This window comes from Bemisia tabaci, chromosome 3 (assembly GCF_918797505.1).
Source record: "Bemisia tabaci chromosome 3, PGI_BMITA_v3".
Lineage (NCBI taxonomy): Eukaryota > Metazoa > Arthropoda > Insecta > Hemiptera > Aleyrodidae > Bemisia > Bemisia tabaci.
Genome location: NC_092795.1, coordinates 24,819,809 through 24,840,535, shown reverse-complemented (window position 1 = coordinate 24,840,535; position 20,727 = coordinate 24,819,809). Strand labels below are relative to the sequence as shown.

Sequence of the window (20,727 nt, the reverse complement as noted above, 5' to 3'; positions counted from 1 at the left end):
TATCCGTCATAGTATTCTGCCGTGCTAAGGAAAAACGCCGTATGAACCTTGAAGCGTTGCCAAATTTCCTTCGATTAAACAAAATCAATGTTTACCAGGAAATTAAGAATTTCCTGGTAAACATATGAATATTTTTATTCCATTTTTTTTGGATAATTTCGTTCGCAAGTTCACCGAAAGTTCCTGAAAATTTGAGAGAAAAATATTCATAACTTGCCCCAAAAATAAACATCTTATCGAAGGAAATTTGGCAACTCTCGAATGTTCATACGGCGCACGCCGCGGCGTTCTTCGGTAGCACGGCAGTACTGTGCCGCAACTAGTATGAAGTTTTGCCTAGCAGCAGATTTGCAGGCGCAGTTTCAATCAGGCCAAATGTGTGTTGCACGCACCCACGAACCTTAGAATCTTAAATTTTTACTTTCTGCAACAGTTATCCTAAGTGTTAAAGCTGAGAGTGTAATATTCGTATCATATGGACCTAGATATACAATTTTAATTTTTTTTTTTTTTACTTACTTTAATGGCGGACGTGCACCCCTTCAAATCAGCGCCAACGTTCTTCGCTAGGGCAAGTTTGTCGTAGTCGCTGAGACTTAGGTACCATTCTCGCGCCTGAGTGTAATTGTCTTCATCCTTCGTGTCGTGCCTGGAATATTTTTAACAAGATTGAAAGTCAATATGAATAATTCTTGACCATCGATCAGCATCTTAAAAATTCCGAATGAAACTGGCAAAATACCGGGCCAGAGAACGATTCCATGAGTAATATTCATACATTATTTGTATTTTATTTTGTCAGTTTATTATGAATAATCACAACCCTCAGTACTGTCGTGGTAAGGAAAAACGCCGCATGAGCCCTCAGGCGTTGCCAAATTATCTTTGATAAAACATGAATTTCCTGGTAAACTCAAGATAATTTCTCTTCAATTTTTTAGATGATTTTGTTCGTAATTTCACATATAGCTCCTGAAAATTTTAAGGACAAATATTCATAATTTCTCTCAAAAATGAACCTTTTATCGAAGAAAATCTGGCAACTCTCGAATGTTCATACGCCGGTCTTCCTTAGCACGGCAGTGTAGAGTTCTAACGTTTCAAATGTAAAACTTCTACACAACAATAAAATCAAAATAACATCAATTGGTCCAGTCTATCGGGATTTTCTTATTTTCGGTGGGAGGGGGGGGGTCAGTTTTTCTTTTCATGTTTTTACATTCTTGTGGTTATTTCAATTTTCAGGATTGAGGTTGCTAAATTGTGGATTTACGACTGTTCGTAGGCAAAGGGGCTTTAATCCACACAAACCAAAACTTAGGTTGTCAACACCGGGGTGTAAAGGTGTGTTTTACGATTTTTTTAGAAAAGGGGAAAAAAAGGAGAGAAAGAATATAGAAAAAAGAAGAGGGTTGACAGCAAGAGGAAGAAGGAGGAGGAGAGTAGGGGAGGAGGCAGATAATTACATAAGAGAGGAAGAGGAGTAAGAGGTAAAAGAGGGCAAAGAAAAGGAAAAAGGAACCGGTTACACCAATCCAATACGATTGATGACTGATCTATTGTAGTTTTTTTTTTCAATTAATATTTTAAATGTCTCTGTATCAGAAGCTGATTTTCACTACTGTTTTCATGATAGGAGTCATTGTCAAATACGGCAGGACCCACCTTCCAACAACTCCTGTGATGTTGTAAGTGATCGCATCGCTGTAAGGATCCGTGCGCAAAGAGCTGTATGAATTCGGATAGTAGTTCACGTTTGCGCCTTGGTTAAACATGTTCATCGGTCCGTCGCGTTGGAGATTGTAGGGCGTCTCCAGAGGCCTGTTCACTGGAATCTGCATAAAATTGGGCCCCAGCCTGTACCTTTGGGTGTCTTTATACGAGAACATCCGAGCCTTCGCAAACAGGGAGAAATAAACTTTTAAAACGAGGAAACCCAGATAAGACAGAAATATTTAGCCAATATCTAAACAATATTTGATATTTATGCAAACATGGGGCCAATATTGGTTAAATATTGAGCCAATGTTAAAAATGTACACCATATTTCCGTTTGGCATAAATACTGTGCCAATACTTTAAAATACTGTGAAATACTGTGCCAATACTGTGAAAATTGTTTTATAATATTTCGGGTAAACATATTATTTTTACAAATACTAAATAAAGATCCTCTAAATATTTTTTTAAAAAGTAATTTTGATTAAAATAATATCAAAATATTGTAAAAATATTATGTCTTATCTGGGAAACAGTCGAAAGTCGTAAATTTGATAAATCCAATAACAAAGCTAGAGGAATTTTCTGGATGGGGCTAACCCTCACTTCTCCAGGAGGGGTCTGCTCGAAGCTCAGAAGGATTTTGGGGATTTCCCGGGATATTTTGGAAAATTGACCTCTCTCAGATGCATTTCGAGGCCATTCTCACGCAAATTTCGGCCTACATGTAAACCTAACGTTTGACTCTATCAACAGTTCTCTAAAAGCATCTCCCATATTCCTTTTTCTTATCGCGTTATGCAATGAAACGAGGAAACGTCAAATGATATTATCTCAAACCCGCGGGGTAGAAACAGGCCCACCTGAGCCCCTTGAAAGATACGCTCATGGTAAATTTCGTTTTATCACTACCGCAAAACCACGACAAAACCAGAATTCTGGATGTTTACGTTTCCAGAACAAAAAACGTAGTTTTAAGGGGGAGTTTTTCAACATTTTAATAAACCGTGTCCAAGGCTCTAAATTCTGAAATGAAAATACAACTTTAAACCCAATATCTGGAAAAAAATAGCACTGACGACTCATTTTTTTTTTATGCTGATCACTGGTTCCCTCCGAAAACTCAAAAATTGATTTCTCACATTTGAATTGACAACTCATTTTTTGGGATACTGATCACTGGTTTCCTTCGAAAACTCAAGAATTGATTTCTCAGTCAAATCTAACAGAAATAGCTACCCATTATGGTCTGATAGCCCCCCGAAGACTTTGATTCTTTATGTACGTGCTCTTTACCTATAGATTACGTGAAATTCAACATATTTATTCCAGACTTACACAACAATCCCTTTCTTATCAAACAAAAACATATTGACTACCGTTAGGAAAAATGATTTCGGTGATGTACGTACCTGAAGCATGGGATCTCGACTGGCCTGAATTCCTGGAACCAGATTTGAGGGGCAGAAAGCAAGCTGCTCGATTTCGTGGTAGAAGTTCTGAGGATTCCTGTTCAACACCATCCGTCCCACGGGAAGCAAGGGGTATCTGTCCAACGGCCAAACCTGCATGGTTTAAAATACGTTAAAAAGTAAAATAAAGTTATAAAATAAATGTATATTTAAAACCATTTTTAGCACGAACATAAAATTGCCATAGGACGGTTAAACATCTCTTATTAAGGAGTTAAGGAGTTTCTGCTGAAAATTTAATTTGGCGAACACGGTCACTGGCACGGTTCACAGCTGGTCACGGGCTATATAGATATACCATTGGTGTTCCGGCCTCAGACGCCGAAAGTTCCGGGCGTAACACCCGGAACAGTAGAAGCTACGGCACCACGACCCGGAAATTTCAGCCTCTGCGCCCTAAATGGACGGTATGTCCATATAACCCGTAATTTTTTTCAGTGAACGAATTATTAAATAGATTTAACATACGTGCATGGTAGAACATACTCCTTCATAACACGGACACACATTTTCTGTTGGATCATAGAACTTCCAATTAATAATTCATAGACGAAAAATCTCGTTAAGTCAAAAGGACATCTTCTTGTTTAAAACTGTATTGCTATTTCAAAGAGATTTCCAGTAACTTTAAAGAGGTTTCCGGTTGGCTCAACGAGTATTCTCGTCTGGAAACTTTTTTTCAGGGTGTTATGTACAGGAAGGTTGGTGTAAACTCTATGAAATCGATGACACTACCTTGGTAAGATCGAAAACGCTGTATTCGAAGCGATCGGCCTGTGCAAAAGTCATGACTTGGATGAACATACTCCAGGAGGGAAAATCGCCACCCTCGATGGCCTCGAAGAGATCCTCCGACGAATAGTTGGGATTTTCGCCAGCAAGCCTCTTCGCAGTCTCAGCCGTCAGATTCCTGACTCCCTGGTCCGTCTGTTGACCACAAGAGAGTCAGTCAGTTGAACACATTATACAAATAAGAAAAGAACGGTAAAAAAGTACCGTTAAAAATTTGATTCAATTTGGGGAGATCTGATTACAGCAGCTGCTATAGCTAAAGTCGAAAGAGGAGGGGTATCGACCATGGCATAATGAGACTAAGGTCTGTCCTTTCGAAAACGAAAAATAAGACCTCTATTGCGCATGACGTCAGCAGGAGCCCCTTCGAGCGGGAAGTTTGAAAACGGTAGGCTATCCCGGGGAGGGCGGGGAGCGGGAGGTTATCTCGAGTGGGCTCCTGTTGACGTCACGGCAAAACTCCGATGGGCGAGGGGCGGCTGTGCAGCCGCGCGGGCGGGGGGATCTGCGCAAGGACGGACCTATAAAAAAAAAAGTCTCATTAGGCCATGGGTATCGACAAGGGCCATTTTTGGGTCCATCCTGAATTTCGTCAGTCTTACAATTTTTTGCTCATTGAGGGCTCATGGTAAACTTTTCGTAATGCATCATGACTCGGTCATTTTCGCTTTTCGGGCCTGACACTGGCCTAGACATGGATCTGAAGGCCGATTTTGGCGAAAAATGTGGGTTTTTCGGCATCCAACGCCCTGTTTCGAAATCCCTTGTTTCGTAGATGCTAGATATTTGCCTCTTAAGACAATTTTTTCGGCGTCTGTTGAAAGTTTTTGAGTTCTCTCCTATCTGAAATGAATTAATTTCAGGCGTCTTAAAAATTCGTCTTCCAAACCACTCCGCATGTAAAAAAGAGAAAAGAGGGGAAAGGGAAAAAATCAGGTGAAGAAAAATGTATTTTTCTTGCAAAATACTAAATGCGCCCTCTTAGTTATCTTTTCTATCGTCGCTTTGTTGATTGTAACGCCTAAATGCAACTAGGTATTCGTGCTCACAGAATTACCAAGTTGCATACACAAAAAACTGAAGGCGCTCTTAGCAACGTTCTAGTCGCTTGCTGAGGTGATGCAACTTAGCAATTATGCTATTTAGAAGAAAATTTGCAAGAAGAAACCACTCTCTCTGGTTCATCTATAAAACCATCTATTAGCATAGGAGAACCAACGGCAACGGTTGTTTCTATAATGAGCCTGGAATAGAAGTTATTTTTGCCAAATGTAGTTCATTTTTCCCCCATTCAACTCAATTAAATGAACGAGAAAAGCTACACAAACTGTGGTTTGAAATTTTTGAGGAATAGTCGTTCCGGTAACGAAAAAGCAAAGAAAAAAGGAATAGTAACGAGTTGTTTTTCTTTTAAAAATAAAGTACGAGAAGAATCTTGGAATGTCGCATTTTGAGGTACTTATTTTGGAGTTTAGCCACAAGTCGGATCGAAGAACTTACCAACAGATGGAATTTGCAGTAGACCGGTTGGTTACGAGCATTGACCATTATGAAAGTATGTGATCCGAAACCGTCCATATGACGGAATCCGTCCGGGGTGCCCAATTCTGAGTAGACCCTCATAATTTGGAAGAGCATTTCGTGTCTATGTGTGATGAAATCCCACGGCATATTCGGATCCTAAAACGAGCCAAAAGTTAAGTTTTAAGTTTTAGGTTGCTATTGTATATAAGTTGTATTGTTGTATTTAAGTTAAGGGTTGTTGATAGGAGTAATTTGATGGCATACAGGTGAGTCGCCACAAAGTTCATACTGCACAAGCCGGAGTTATCCTCAAACATTGCGTGATGAGATAATTTCATTGTACTCGATAGTGCTCAATGGCAGACCACTGTGCAGTGGCTGTTTCATTCAAAACAATCAACATCATCTGCAACAGTGTTAAAGTGCATCTCGGATGGCGCAGGTAAGTTTCTCATACAGAGAGCACAAGTTTGTGCACATTTAGGTGTCGTTGCGTGACAAGAGAAACTGCATTCGCTCGGAAATGTCTCGACACGAAATGCACAATTTGGCGTGACGTTATGCCAGGAGTTGTCAACTGAATTAAAAAATTCGTCATGTGAAAGCACTTATACTGCAATTAAGGCTAGTGCATCCCGAGCAAATGTGATTGTTCTATCAAAATAAGGTACCACCAGTTTGAACGTATAGGGTTTGGCGGAAAGGCTTTTGCATCGATATATCACTTGATGGAAACTGAGGAACGAATATTTTCTTTTGGCATGATAATGTTTGGAGGAGGTGCTTCGTATTTTTTCACCCTTTTATAGTGCCACACGATTGGGAACAAGACTATGATCAATTAATTAGGGCTTCTGGTCTGGGTAGAAAACTCTCTCTTTGTGCGTTATTTCAACGGTGCGATGAGTGTTGTTATTTGAAAGAAAAATTTATTTTTGACCATCGAGAATCAAACGTGAAAATTTTTCTCCAACCTCTCAAAATCAAAATAAAATAATTTTGTTAGGGACGTACCTCGAAATCTATAAGCTCTCAGCTGCAAACCTTTTAACCCTCCCCAAAAGATAGGTATTCTCTATTCTACTGTCCAAAGGCGTTTTTACATGTAGGCAAAGGCAAATTTTACATGTAGTTAGTCCGCATGAAGGAAGTGCATACTTCATTTTTATGTTTCATGAGAATGTACGTACATGATGTTGCACTCTTATTTTATAAATTTCCTTTCAGATTTTTTCTCTAGCTCGCAGCTAAAATTGTATTCAAGAATAGTTTACTGCTTTAAATTTACCGGTCTATTTGTTCTTGGATTGCGGCCTCTTTGAGAATGAACCATTGCTGGAAATAACATGGGATCTCGGAGGAAGAAGATGGGAGTGTTGTTGCCACATAAGTCCCAAATCCCGTCCGAGGTGTAGAATTTGATGGCAAATCCTCGCGGGTTCCTGTAAAATATTTTAAAATTTACAATAATGTTGTGTTTGGTGGAAATATAATGAATGCTATGAAGAACGTATTTGCAAATAACGCCTATCGAAAAGGCTTCTTTCAAAATAGATTTGGAGATTACATTTTTTAGCAGCAGACCGATTATTGAAATTGATAGACAAAGTTATAGACAAAGAATGCAAAAGGGATATGGACTGATCCTATTGGTGGAAGCGGAGGTTGCAATGGAAAAGGAGGCAGGTAAGACTAACTAAAGGTAACTCACGAGAGGCCTCGTAGTCATTTTCTGCCTTAGTCTATAGGAGCCACCCATTTCAACCAATAGGATCGCTCCACTCTCCATATGTCTCCTTAGTCTATCGTTTTTTCTATCAATTTCAATAATCAGCCTGCAGGTCTATTTTGCAGATCGATCAGGAGGTTTGATCTGAGATGAAGCAAGTATATTTCGATATTTATGCAGGTTTTTTTTTTTTTTTTTTTTTTTTTTTTTTTTTTCTTTTAAAGCTCTTTCGAGGAAAATTAAACTCTTAAAAAACTCACGACGTCCATAAATATGTAATACATGCATCAAAAAGTACATGGGCAAAATGTGCCCGTAAGGTGAAAACTCAAATTATTTATTTGGCATGGCGGAAAAGCTGGGTTAAAGCAAAAGAAACGGATTTTCAGTATTCGGTAGAACTTCCCGACTCTCTTAACAAAATCAAATCAAATTCTGAAGCTATAATTTGCAGGATCCATGACGTTTAATTGTTTGAAGTGAATATGTATCAAAACTTGTATTAACGCCAGCAACCTTTAACAGTGAATGTCTCGATTACCCTGTTTTTCGACCTCAAACTTTGTATAGCTGCAGAAGGTTCAATATTAGAAATGTTTTGACTCCCATTGCGTCAAATGGTGCGGAATTAAATGCTGAGATATGGTGTAGTTATCTGACTTTGTCCCTCATCATTGGGCACTTGTCACCCTGTTATGCAAGTGCGTTAAATAATACCAAAAAATCAATGACCATTAATTGTTTTGTACAGAGGAAAGCTGACACCTTGCTAATTTTTAATAAATTGGCTGTGAGCATTAATTGATCACAAATTGGCAACATAAATCTTGAATACGCCATACGAATGAGTAATTAGGTTAGATAGTACCGTCCAACATCAGGGCCTCCTCTCTCATGGGTGACCGTGGAAAACCGAACAGCGACAGGAGTTTTCGTTCCAGGTTTAAATACGGCAGCCTTACAAAATCGAGTTATGTCATGAGTTACCTCGAAAAATCCAAAGGCACCTACAGGAAAAGTAAGAAGACCGGTGAACTACGAAGCACAGTTCAGTACAGTTCACTCGCATTTTGAAATTTGGACCGACCATCTATAGTGATTACTTTAACCAAACTAAATTAAGTAAAGGTGATTTAAGCCTCGTTTGAAGAAGGTGGGTGGGAATTGAGAAATGAGTTATTCGTAGTTTTAGGCTAAACCAAAGGTATTCTGTCATCCAAAGCTCGAGGTCGAGAAAAAATACATTTAATGTGATAAGAGGAGTTCAACTTTACATATCAAGTCTTATGAAGGAATACGATTTCAAATCAATCATCCTGGGTTCTAATTAACGTAGTTTTGGATCCTTTACCCTGATTTTGGTCTAATTTTTATTTTGTCGGTTTCATCCCATAAATAAACTTAGAATACAAATAATAATCCAATCAAAATTTGCAGTGTGACATCGGGGATGACCTTTAAATACGCTCATTCCTTAAACCCCATGCCTCATCCCCATAAATGTGCTGTAGATGGCGAGATCAACCGACTTAGCATAGCACGATTTATTCCAACTCATTAATTTCATCGATAAGTGATATAAAATTGAAGTGTCCTCTGGTTGTTTGGCGTGCTACGTTGATAAACCCAAAGTTGAATAAATCCTGGAAGACACTTCCGCAGTGCACGGAGAAAAAACCTCGTGCATGGGACCCGAAGTTGAGGTCATATGGATCTCTGAAGTTTCCTGATCACGCATCCGAAAACTTGAGGTTGAGCTACCGAGAAGTTTGGGTCAGACATCGAGGCACTTCGGTTTGTACCGGAGGACTTTAGATGTGTGACCCGAACCCTTCGGTATACATCGAAGTACTTCAGATATCTGACCCGAACTTCGGCTGCTGGACCTCAAGTTCTTAGATACGTGATCCAAAAACTTCAGAGATCCACATGACCTCAACTTCGGGTCCCACGCACGAAGTTTTCTTCTCCGTGTGCATGACGCCGTCCACTGAAGCTTTTGAAGCACAATAGCTATCTCTAAGACTATCCATCAGTAACTCAGCCGCAATGGTGGAAACTTTCAATTTTGTGGGTTCTGAAGTTAAGGTGATTCGATGGACACCATATTTTGTGTCAGAAAGGCATGCGATATATCGCATCCATTGGTTCCATTTTTTTAGCTACTCGTCATTTTTCTCCAATTTTGAGATCGCAATTCTGTTGTCAGGAGACTAAAGCACTCACTTACCAAGTTTAACAAAGAAATTCAACGTAATAAAGGCGTGGTTTTTTCAGAGAGAAAATATCGCATTCGAGTGTAGTTTCGATATCAGCATCGAATGCGATGTTTTCTCTCTGAAAAAAACCACGCCTTTATTACGTTGAATTTCTTTGTTAAAATTGGTAAGTGAATGCTTTAGTCTCCTGACAACAGAATTGCGATCTCAAAATTGGAGAAAAATGACGAGTAGCTGAAAAAATGGAACCAATGGATGCGATATATCGCATGCCGTTCTGACACATAATATAGCGTCCATCGAATCACCTTAATTAAAGTTAAAATTGAAGCAGTCATTTTCGTGTGGCTACTAAATTATATGCAATCTACGAAAGAGGGAAATACCGACCTGAGCCCAGAGCGTGGACCACTCTTTCGGGAATCCGTTCGCGGTCGAAGTGGGCAATATGCTGGATGAGAGTCATATCCTCCAGGAGGAGTGGTCCCCATTTTCCAACGGTGCGTGAGACGGTGTAGTCCGGAATCGGGGCCCCGTTGTCTTCCTTATAGACATTATAGACATTATTGATTTGCCCCGCCTGAAAGAAACAGAAATTCCGGCCTCGTTGGTAACTGTTGTGGTGCAAAAAGATCATCGAGAAAACCTTACCTACATGTATTACTTTCGGTGTTGATAGGGGAGAAATAAAAAACTCTGAAAAAAAATCTCGGTGGATTTACTAAGTAAAGAGTAAAATTACCAAGAATTCAGGGTTCTATTTGATCCCAGTTTTTTCTTGGTAAAATTACTATTTATGAAATTGTTTTTTTTTTCCCGAGAAATCTCGGTAAAATTATTGAACTTTCTCGGTAATTTTACTGGACCCTGGTAAAAACGCCAATATTTTTTATCGACTGTGGTAGAATTACAGAGATAAAATGGCAAATTTACCGGGAATTGATCACCAATAAAAGTGGTATTCTTACCTGAAAAACAGTAAAAATACCGGTTTTTAGATAAGCTTACCAGTTTGTCTTGGTAAAATTACCAATAATTGGTAAAAAAATGAGATGGTAAAGGTACCAACGGACCTTGGTAAAAACGCCGAGAATTTTTTTTCAGTGAATGGCCCATTAGAAGCCGTTTTTGAACGAGCGAGTGGTTGTCGAAACACAGGGTGTTCCGAGATTAAACGGATGGACTGCAGCTGGTTGATAATTGAAATTGATGGACAAAGCGACAGAAAAAGGAAAACAAAGGAAAAATGAAGTAATTCTATTGATGGAGGCAACTGACAGTAATGGATAAAGGAGATGAGTAAGAGACTACCTAACGGCAACCAACGAAAGCGGCTAGCTCATTATATTCCCCCTTACTTTATAACAACAACCCGATTCTCAGTCCATCTCGCAAAATGAAGGGGCAAATGTAGAGGAAATCTGCCTCAGCTTTATACACCCTTGACAATTTTTCAATCGCACGGAAGTTTTCTACAGTTATACTTTCCCTGGTAAAAGTTGGCAGTAGAATTTGTGTTCCAAAATACCATAGACCTACAGCCGGCTGTAAGATTTCCAATAGCTTCTATAGTCGGCTACACAATTTCTCATAGCCTTTTATAGCCGATGGCGATGAAGCAAAGGCCAGCCGATAAAGTGTATGCTAAACGTTACTAATTACGTATGCTAGGACTTAGTGAGTTTTTGGACTACTGCTCTCTTTCTGGGCCGTAGTATCTTGATTTATTTTGCGAGGAAAGATCCGTACTTTTGATGGATGCCTGCCATTCCTAATATATTAGAGCGCCTTCAGTTTCGTATGATACTGTGCAATCCCTCTGGTGTGAAAGAGTTGCTTCAAGCGCCGTGGTACGCTGCGGCGCGGCAGGCGGGCAGCCAACGCGAAACGCGCATTGGCGCCTACTAACCTAACAGGGATACTTCAGGCGTTGCGCAATGCGTGAAGTATCCCTGTTAGGTTTGTAGGCGCCAGTGCGTCGCCGCTCCGCTTTGTGTTAGGCTCTAATATTTAATCTGGCGGAGTCAGCGTTATTCAACTTATGATTTTGAAATGTTTGCACATCCTGTATGGATTATTCTCATTTTAATTGATGAAAAAAAAAATGTATTAAAGGAAAATATAATGTGTGCTTTGTAAATATTAAGGTGGTTCCGTATCAAACTTAATGATTTCCAAAACACACGAATTTCTACACAATTTCTTATACCCTTTTATAATCGATGGCGAGAAAGCAACAGCCAGGCGATAAAGTGTACAGCCCAGCCCGGTGATAGGAACTATAGCCCGGCTGCATAATTTTTTATCGCTTCGTATAGCCGGCCGTATGATTTTCTCCGCATTCTACAGCCAGCTATATAATTTTCTGTAGCCTTCTTTAGCCGGCTATAAGAATTCCTATGGTATTTTGAAACGCAGCTCTTATCGCCAATTTTTACCAGGGTTGTCAAGCACCTTCCCACAAGACTCAACAATGCTCATCTACCTTAACAGTTTTTCTCTGGGTTGGTATGAACGAACACACGTGAGTAGTTATCATGATTTGAAACAAGGAACAAGGTCACTGTTTGAGGCAACTTTCCATGACATCGAAATATCATATAATTCTTCTAGTACACGTAAAAACTGGGATGATTTTTTTTTTAAGTCACGAGCTATCTTAGGTAATACATTGAACTCCTCAAGAAGTACAGAGTTCTGACTTAGTGCTAAAAAAAGGTTGGGTAAAAATATTAGCAAAGTTTTGATGTTAAAAAAAAAAAGCCGACAAATACTCACAGCGAGAATGATTCCGTGCACCCAGGCCTCATCTAAAATTAGAAAAAGACATTGAAATTAAGATAATTTAAATTGTGTCGGTCAAGGCAATATATCAGTCATATCTTCCTCAGATTATCCTGTAAGCTAGTTATGCTAGTTATCTTCCACAATTTGACATAGAGATTATTTTTTAAGATACATCAGTAGGGCTCAACATAAGAGATAACAAACGCATCAAGTAAATACGTTTGGTAATTGTTATTTTCTCATAATTATAGCGTAATATCCTGTAAGATATATTCGGTAAGGCTAGAAAGTCACTGTTTTCAACATCGATTATATGAAAAAAGTCGTTCATTTTATTTCTTTTTGATAATTTTTTTTTGCCTTTGCACTGATTTCCCTCATTTGAGACGAATGATTTCAGAAAAATGTGCTCTACCATCAATTTTTTTCAATCTAAATCAATTTGTGATTTAGATTTACTTAAATTTTAATCTGAGTAATTGGCGCGTATACGTAGTATACCGCCTTTGCGATCGTTTCGAACCCTGCTCGATACAATAACCGAGTCCCTTAGTTCCTTACCGAAAAGTGACTACCGCGAACTTCTGAGATTTTCCAAAGCGTGTAAAAGTTTATTTTATCCATCAATAATTATGATTTTTAAAGTTGTTTCTCATTCTGGGGGTCTCTAGTTTATGTGCAGTGAATACCAAGAGTCTACGTTATTTGGTTTTTTTAAAAAAGCCTAAGAATGCGACGCGCTGATTTAAAAATATGCATATATAAGAAGAATCAAGCGAATTGATTCGAGGATGGCTGAGCAGGTCGGCACTCTCGGAATGAGAATTTAACTCCTCCGTTTTGTTCAAAACGTTGCTTTGACAGATCTGTAACCTCGGTTATACTTTTCAAAAGTTGTACCCGTGCTCTGATAGTGCAATCTGTGTAAGTGCAATCTGTGATGAGCCTCGAGACTCATTAGACCATTAGCTAAACGTGGCTCATACAGGAATCCACTTATCCTTCTCTTCCCCACGCTCCTGCTCACTGCGTCGGCGTCTCGACGAACAATAGCTAATGACGGTCGCCAAGCGACGATCCTCAGCCTCTCGCCCAATTACTTACGCTTCATTAACCATTTCACCGTCACGCTAGGATTCGTCCAATTTTCAAAAAATTGTTTCGCGAGTTTTTAGCAATTTTTTCCTTCCTCTCCGTTAAAACACGAATTAAAAGAGGTCTCATTCATAAAAATCGGCCAAATAGAAGAGAAGTTACAGTATTCGAAATCCGAAGAAATCAACAAAACTTCTCCAAACAAAAAATAAAATGAAGGGGGAAAAAAGAAATGTATAAATTACAATTTAATATGATTGACCTCAGAATGTGACAAGCAATTCAATTATAAAAAGGAGAAAAAATTGAGTGAAATTACAAAAAATTAGCCTCTTGCACGGGGTTTCCTTGCATGAGTTTTGACCTGAAGACAAGTGAATCCCGTTATATTATATTAAAACGAAATTGACTCCATAGTTTAATGCCTTAGTTTCTTGAATACAATTATTTTAAGCACTCGAAAATTTATACCAGCAATTTTACCCATGGGGTGATTTCCTAAGAGCTGATAATATCACGAATTTCTCATAGAGCCCTTCAAAAATGGCTTGCTTTTTGGGCAGCCGATTCGGCCATCAAACCGGAGTTTAAATGGAAGCTGATTACAACACAAAGCTCTGAGAAAAATTTTGAGATGAGTATAGGAACGGTTTGTAAATTACGAGGAGATGCGAGCATTCTGTTCAGCATATCGATACATAAGTATTTTCACACGTAGAATTTAATTTTCACGTCAGGGAGTCGACATATTTTGATTTTTTCGATTTTATACGGAAAATTTATGGTTTTTCGGGATTGAAATTACTAACAATTGTTTCATGAAAAATGAATGCACCCAAAATGACTATAGCATTTTGACTTTCACATACGTGCACTCACTAAATTGATTGGTAAATTCAAAGAGTGGATACATCGACCTGGTATATCAAGTTTCTGCGATTTTTTACGGCAAATCGGTAGATTTTCGGGATGTGGATTGCTTACATTCAATTCATGAATGAATAAAGCATGGACATGGTTGAGCTTCTTTGCATGAAAAGGCGTTTAAAATAACAAAATCAAGACATATTTAATACAATTGCATTTATATCGAGTCAATTTCTTTTCAATAATATAACGGGATTTTATAATACCGGTGATTTGGGTATTTAGCCCCAAAATACCTTTAAATCGACTTTATCTTCTAGGAGTTCGACAGAATTTTCCTTTCTTCGCTTAAATTTTTCCGCAGCACTTTTCTTCAAGAATCTGATAAGATTTTGCTTGAGGCAGATCAAAAAACTTAAATTTGTTAGAATAGCTTTCTAGATTCACAATACACGGTCTCGTCAAGGTGCGTCGTTGACCTTGCAGTGTTGGATCGTGAATTCTCTTGTTGTGCTGCTTGCCTTTTTTGAAATCTCTGTAAATGAAAACTAAAGGGTTTGATATGTGCGAGTTAATGACGCGCCTTATCAACACATTGTGTTGGAGTTCACTGCTTGTTTATTTTTGAAACGTTCTCCGGGAAAAATCCTGGTAAAGAGAGACATCCCTCAGTCCCACCGTCGATTTTTCCAAATGCCCGATTTTTTCTCAATCGTCCACTCTGCACAGTAGGGTGAGTCAACAGGAGACGTCGGGCATGATATGGAAACTTTAAAAGCCTTTATCTTCGTCAGTACAAACTGTAGAAGTTGACACATTGGCCTCATCGATTTCCGCATAAAACTTTCTACAAAAGGCACCCATTTTAATTTGTAATATGATAAAATAAACGTTAACATTTGTAATTCTAGTAAAAATGTCCATGTCCGGTTTCTCTTAAAGGCTCACTCCTCTGTGCGACGCTAGTGATTGGCGTGCGATTAGTGAGAACTAAATTAACGGCCGGAATCACTCTACTATTCTTCCATGCGAAGGAAAAACGCCGTACGAGCCTTCAGGCCTCGCCAAATTTCCCTTGATTCAATGCGAATTCCTTGGTAAGCTTCTGAATATTTCTCTTCCAATTTAACAGGAAATTTTGTTCCCAATTTCACCTACATTTTTTGAAAATTTCAAGGAAAAATATCAATAACTTTCCTCAAAAATAGACATTTTGAGGAGGAAATTTGGCAACTCTCGAATGTTCATACGGCGTTTTTCCTTAGAAATACAGTAATAATAGGTGAATTTTACATCACTTTGCTTGGTAAGATTTTCTTTTCCCTAACATTTTGCCTCATTAAGGCACCATGTTAATTATACATTTTAGACTTCAACGTCCTGATGTAGGTATTATTGCTTTGAGCAGAGGGAGCATTTGCATTGGCGTATCTAGCAAATTGGCAACATTGCCTCCTCTCCATTTAAACCTATGGAAATGTATCGATCCTTGGAGGGACCAAGTGCTCTGACAGGAATCGATTATTCAGCATAGGTTTAAACGGAGGAAATCCGGTGTTGCCAAATTACTGGATCCGCCCCTGAGCATCTGAGAATTAAGATGAGTGAATATGGTCAGGTAACTTACGGATGACGACTAATCTCACCACAAAATCGATCAAACCTCTCATACTCAAGCTAGGATATATAGCTGTAGCTGTTTCAGATGCTGGAAAACGGAGAGTTCAGGTACTCATTAGATCTTCGATGTTGGCGCGTTGACATTAATTTATCTGTGAATGAAAACGGCAATTTTCATGAAATTGCACCTCGTTGTGGAGACTTTGGAGGAAAAGATACGTCCTCATAAACCATACTTGATGGTCGAACCACGAAATCATGAGTTTCTGTGTGTATCGTTGCAGATTGCTTGTCTCTTCACAAATCGTGAATCGTGAATCATAATCTTCAGAAATTGTGAATCACAATCTTCAGAAATCGTGAGATTTTTTTCTACCTTTTCAAGAATTTTCGGAAAAATTTTATCAGAGAAATGCATTCAGTATTGAAGGACGGAGAATCAGAGGAGTTTAATTATATTGCAATGTTGTGAAGTTTTATCCGATTTATTTATTTATTTACTGGGCGAATGTCTGATGTTGAAAATTTCAGAAACGCTGAAAGAAAATTTACAGTAAATTAAGTATAAACGCAAATTTACATGTTTTATTGAGTACATTAATAAATTGTCAGCAATCGAAATTTCGCAATGTAATTAAACCCGTACTCCAGCTTTACCGCTCCAACCCCTTATCTCTATTCGTAAAATAATTTGGTATGACCAAAAATGTTCATAATCCGCGATCGATAAATGTACTCTTAAAGTTTCGTTGTCACTCTAACGGCTTTCTAACGGCTTTCACGGCTCTAATGTGTAAAAACTCAACGAAAACTTCAGGCGATAAAAAGTTTATGACCGTAAATCAAAATTCGCGACCCATCAGAAAATTCATGGTTCAATTAGCAAAATTAAGTACGGCGAGGCAAGCTAATGACGCATTTTTCATACATGGATAAGTGCGACTGCTTTCACGCATTTACCGGAGGAAATATAATCAGTTTTAGTGCAGTTTGACCTACTTCCATATCGATGGCCTCCGTAAAAAATACGACCTCGCTTAGTAACTTCCAAAAATTCCAATGGGGCCGTTCAAATATTACGTAAGTAGCTCAGAGAAAGGGTGTTTGAACTTGCCTTACCGAGTCTTAAACGGGGAGGGGGGAGGGGGGGGGTCAAGTTCAGTCTTATGTAAGCATCCATCAGTAAAAGAACTATAATATGGTTCGATAAAACATTTTTTTCATGTAATTTTTAGATTTTTTACGTAAAGACATATTTCGAGTTTTACTTTTTCATGTGATTTTCATATTTTCTCCGTTATTTTTTTTAAAAATTGGGGGAGAGCCCGGTTAATCCTACATAATTTATGGGAGGGGGGGGGGGTTCAAATAGTCGGCAAGAATGTCTTACGCACAATTTAGACGGCCCTTTCACTCCCACTCCATTCGAACAAAGTCAACTCACGTGCACTTTTGGAGCTTTTAGCATACTTTTATCCTTCATAGGAGATACATCAATGGTTTAAAAAATTTGGCATCGTTCCCCACGTAACAATAGAATAAGTCAGGACGTTAAGATTAAGGTGTTAGAAGCCGTGTAACCATTGGAAATGCTCGCGTGTTGCAGGAGCGAGTTTTGACTTTTGCAGCATACAAATTGGCAAAACGTAAATAAATCTATTCAAACGACAAGATCTTAGCCCATTACTAACCTTGGTCTGACCGATGCGGTTCTTCCTATACCAGAAGCTTTGAAAAAAACACATATCAGAGGAGAAACTACTAAATCACGTATCGCAATTTTTTCGGCATTGAATTATAAACAATCCGTAGGAAATGTGTTTCACTAGTCATCAAGATGTTTTAGTCGACGAAAATCTAGAAGTTACCAAAAAGCGTAATCCTATTCCCACGTATCTCTCCGCTAATTCGCAAATGTTTTTCCTCGTGTGAATCCGTGAGCTGCATAGATAACTAGTGTTCATGTTAATAGAGTCGTCAAATAGAGTTATGCGTCAGTGCTACCTGAACCTACTACCTCACAGCCACAGCGCCGCAAGCGACGTGCGCCGTGCGAATGATTCCTGAGTTATCCGTCAAAAACAAAGCCAAATATCAAAAGAATAGATTTTTTGGAATAAACCGGTAGGGATTTTTTGTGTGGATAAAGTAGCAACTTTCATCAAATTTAACCACGCTGGTCTTCACAACTTTTTGTTTGGGCCTGCGTTATCCTAAAATTATGCGAGAATCTGGGTTAGGCCCTTCATTCTAAAGTAACGTAGACGATACCTCGAAATAATGTGTTGAACCCTATAAAAAAGCGTTTCAGAACAAGTGTCCTAGAAACGCTCAATACTCGAAGCAGAAATGCATGTACTCAGAATTTTTTGTTTGTTTTCCAAACCAAATGGGATTTCCAAAATATGGAGTTCGTTAGTTCCACCATCGATGTGTGCATGGTAGCCTGGGACTCCTATTATGTAGGCCAGATGGGAGCGCATTAGAAATCGGAAGAAGAAAACGGGGGAAAAGAAGAGAAAAAAGAAGACAAAGAGGGGGAAAAATATGAGGAGGATTGAAAAAAAAGGATAACAAGATGAATACGAGATGATAACAAGATGGATTTAAGAAAATGTTTTTCTTCATTCTCTCTTTCGTCCTCTTCTCTCTCTCCTTCCTCCTCTTTTCCTACCTTTCCTCCTTCTCCTTTCCTTTTCAAATCTTCATCCCCAGATTTCTAATTCTAATTTGAAAAATTATTACTTTTGATTCTTGAGTTACTGTTGCTGATAAAGAGCAAAGAACCAAGAGCAAGAGTTGGTCACATTCCGAAGTAAGCAACTATTCCTCAGAGTCAGCTCATTTTTGCCTATCCATAGAATTGAAGGCAAATAATGAAAGTTTTCGTCCATCAGTATCTTCCGTTCATAACTTTAAAACTTTTATCCAGAATCGGTATCTTTAAATTTGGCAAGGGTTTGTATTTTTTCGTTTGCGATCACCAGTATTGATTGACTTTTTTACGTACAGGCAAAAAATAATGAAAGTTAATGAGACACACGATTTAAATCTTACAGTTGTGAGAAATTTCGTTAAAACTAATTATTTTGAGGGCAAGTACATAATTTTTGAAGCCCCCTCATTCGAAAAAGTTATGACTAAAGTCTTGAAGTACGTTCCTCAACTCGCGATGTTGCAGATTTCTTGTCACATTTTATAGGATCCAAGGAAATCTGATTGACATTTTCCCCTGGAATTTTCACCGAGTTTTTTGCATCTTGTGCAGGATGCTTACTGAAACTTTAGTTTGAAAACAATAATGTTATTTAATTTTACTTCTAGTAAAAATAAAATAAACAAAACAACAATAAACATTTTGAGGCGTTGCATAGTGGAGCGGACCAACGGGAGAGGTCGGACCTGAAATTTTGGACTAAAACTTCATATTTTGATGGTTATTTTGTCATACATATTATAAATTTTAAGGGGAGGGTCTGAAAGGAAAGCTTACGAGAAATCCTATCAAACAATTTTTACATTTCCGAGTTACCTTTTAACGATGATATGCGCTTTTAAAGTTTTCACCTTATGTTCGACTTTTCCAATTGACTCGTTTAACTTTCGTATTAGAAATAAGAGTTCCTCGACTTACAATAGCAATGATCTTCCTTTAGTTGCTCTCACGTGTATGATCAGAGATTCGATAAAGCACGACTCCTTCTCTGTGTTTCTTTACCTCTGAGGAATTAATTTTACCTTCTCCTCCGTAAGATGCGTGGAAATGGGGATTCGGATTAAAGCAACGAATAGATGCATAAACGCTGAATTTTGTCATATTGCATCGGAATTATTGCGTTTTCTAAATTTCATCTTAAATTATACAATTTTCATTTTCTCCGAGTTGGGCAGTTTTTGAGCAGGGAAACATTCTAATGAGCTTATACCTCAAGGTTTGCTTACTTCCGACTATTTCATATGAACTGTTCGACGAAACCTCTAAAATTAAGGTAAGTAGAAACGAAGGTATCTTTTCCCCCATTCAATCACCCATAATTGACAGAACGCTTATTAGTCGCGTTGGTTTCGTTCCAGTTCTGGTGGAAAGTTTGTAAGAGGGTTCCAACTCTGCATTATTCGATTGTCATTGGTCCTCTTTTCCCCAAAGCGAGTTCCAGTTCTGCAATATTCTATTCTTATTGGTCATCTTTTCTCCACGGGCAAATGTCCTGTCAAGAAAGGAAAGAAACCAACGCGACCGAGCTGTTTCGGGTAGTCTGTTCGGTGTGCTCCCATTGCCCGGGACTAGTACCAAATTTCGGAACTTTTGAGATTTTCCTGGATTTTTCCCGGAAATTTTGAAATTCCCAAGATATTCCGGATCTTTTGCATTTTCCGGCACTTTCTCGGAACTTTTGAAACATTTTTAAAAGAATCCCGGAACTTTTGAAATTCTCGCAATTTTTCGGATCTTTTGCATTTTACGGCTCTTTCGTGGACCTTTTGAAAAAACCTTAAAAGAATCCCGGAACTTTTGACGGTCATGGAGTGCGAGAAATTGAAAAATGAAAGTTCCGAATTCCGGAACTTTTGACGGTCATTGAATGGGAGCACTGGAGTATACCCTTCTTTCATTTCCCTTTCTCTAAAACAAACTTTTTGTCCGAATTATTTTGGAGTTTCTCAAAATTTCCGATGAAGCGACTGAGCGGGGCGTAGGGCGGAAGCAGGACACATTACTCAAGAGAACGATAAGCGATTATTACCTGGGGCGCGCAGGTCATGCGGAGCCAAGGAAAGGAGTCCCGCGATTGAAGCAGGAGCCACCCGACACCCGACTGCCGACAGCTGGTGGACTCACGAAACACTTTCCCGCCTGCCCCAAGACGTAATTACGCGATTATTTACCTACATGATTGCCCCC

At 38.7% G+C, this 20,727-nt stretch overlaps 1 protein-coding gene across 2 annotated transcripts in view; it reads right to left on the bottom strand.

Annotated features, from left to right (window-relative positions):
- The window catches only part of LOC109031115 (catalase), a 22,861-nt gene extending 2,134 nt beyond the window's left edge, over positions 1-20,727 (bottom strand). Inside the window, exons 1-11 of one of the 2 annotated variants that reach the window (XM_019042454.2) lie at positions 20,570-20,727; positions 15,832-15,976; positions 12,234-12,265; positions 9,846-10,035; positions 8,105-8,243; positions 6,796-6,949; positions 5,484-5,663; positions 3,927-4,118; positions 3,132-3,284; positions 1,666-1,895; positions 520-649 (exon numbers count right to left, since the gene is read on the bottom strand). In XM_019042454.2, the coding sequence (XP_018897999.2) occupies positions 520-649; positions 1,666-1,895; positions 3,132-3,284; positions 3,927-4,118; positions 5,484-5,663; positions 6,796-6,949; positions 8,105-8,243; positions 9,846-10,035; positions 12,234-12,265; positions 15,832-15,874 (1,443 nt within the window). In that variant the 5' untranslated portion in view covers positions 15,875-15,976; positions 20,570-20,727. Of the gene's footprint in view, positions 1-519; positions 650-1,665; positions 1,896-3,131; positions 3,285-3,926; positions 4,119-5,483; positions 5,664-6,795; positions 6,950-8,104; positions 8,244-9,845; positions 10,036-12,233; positions 12,266-15,831; positions 15,977-17,515; positions 17,538-20,569 lie in introns of those variants that run through there. The other variant, XM_019042455.2, reaches the window with a different exon arrangement.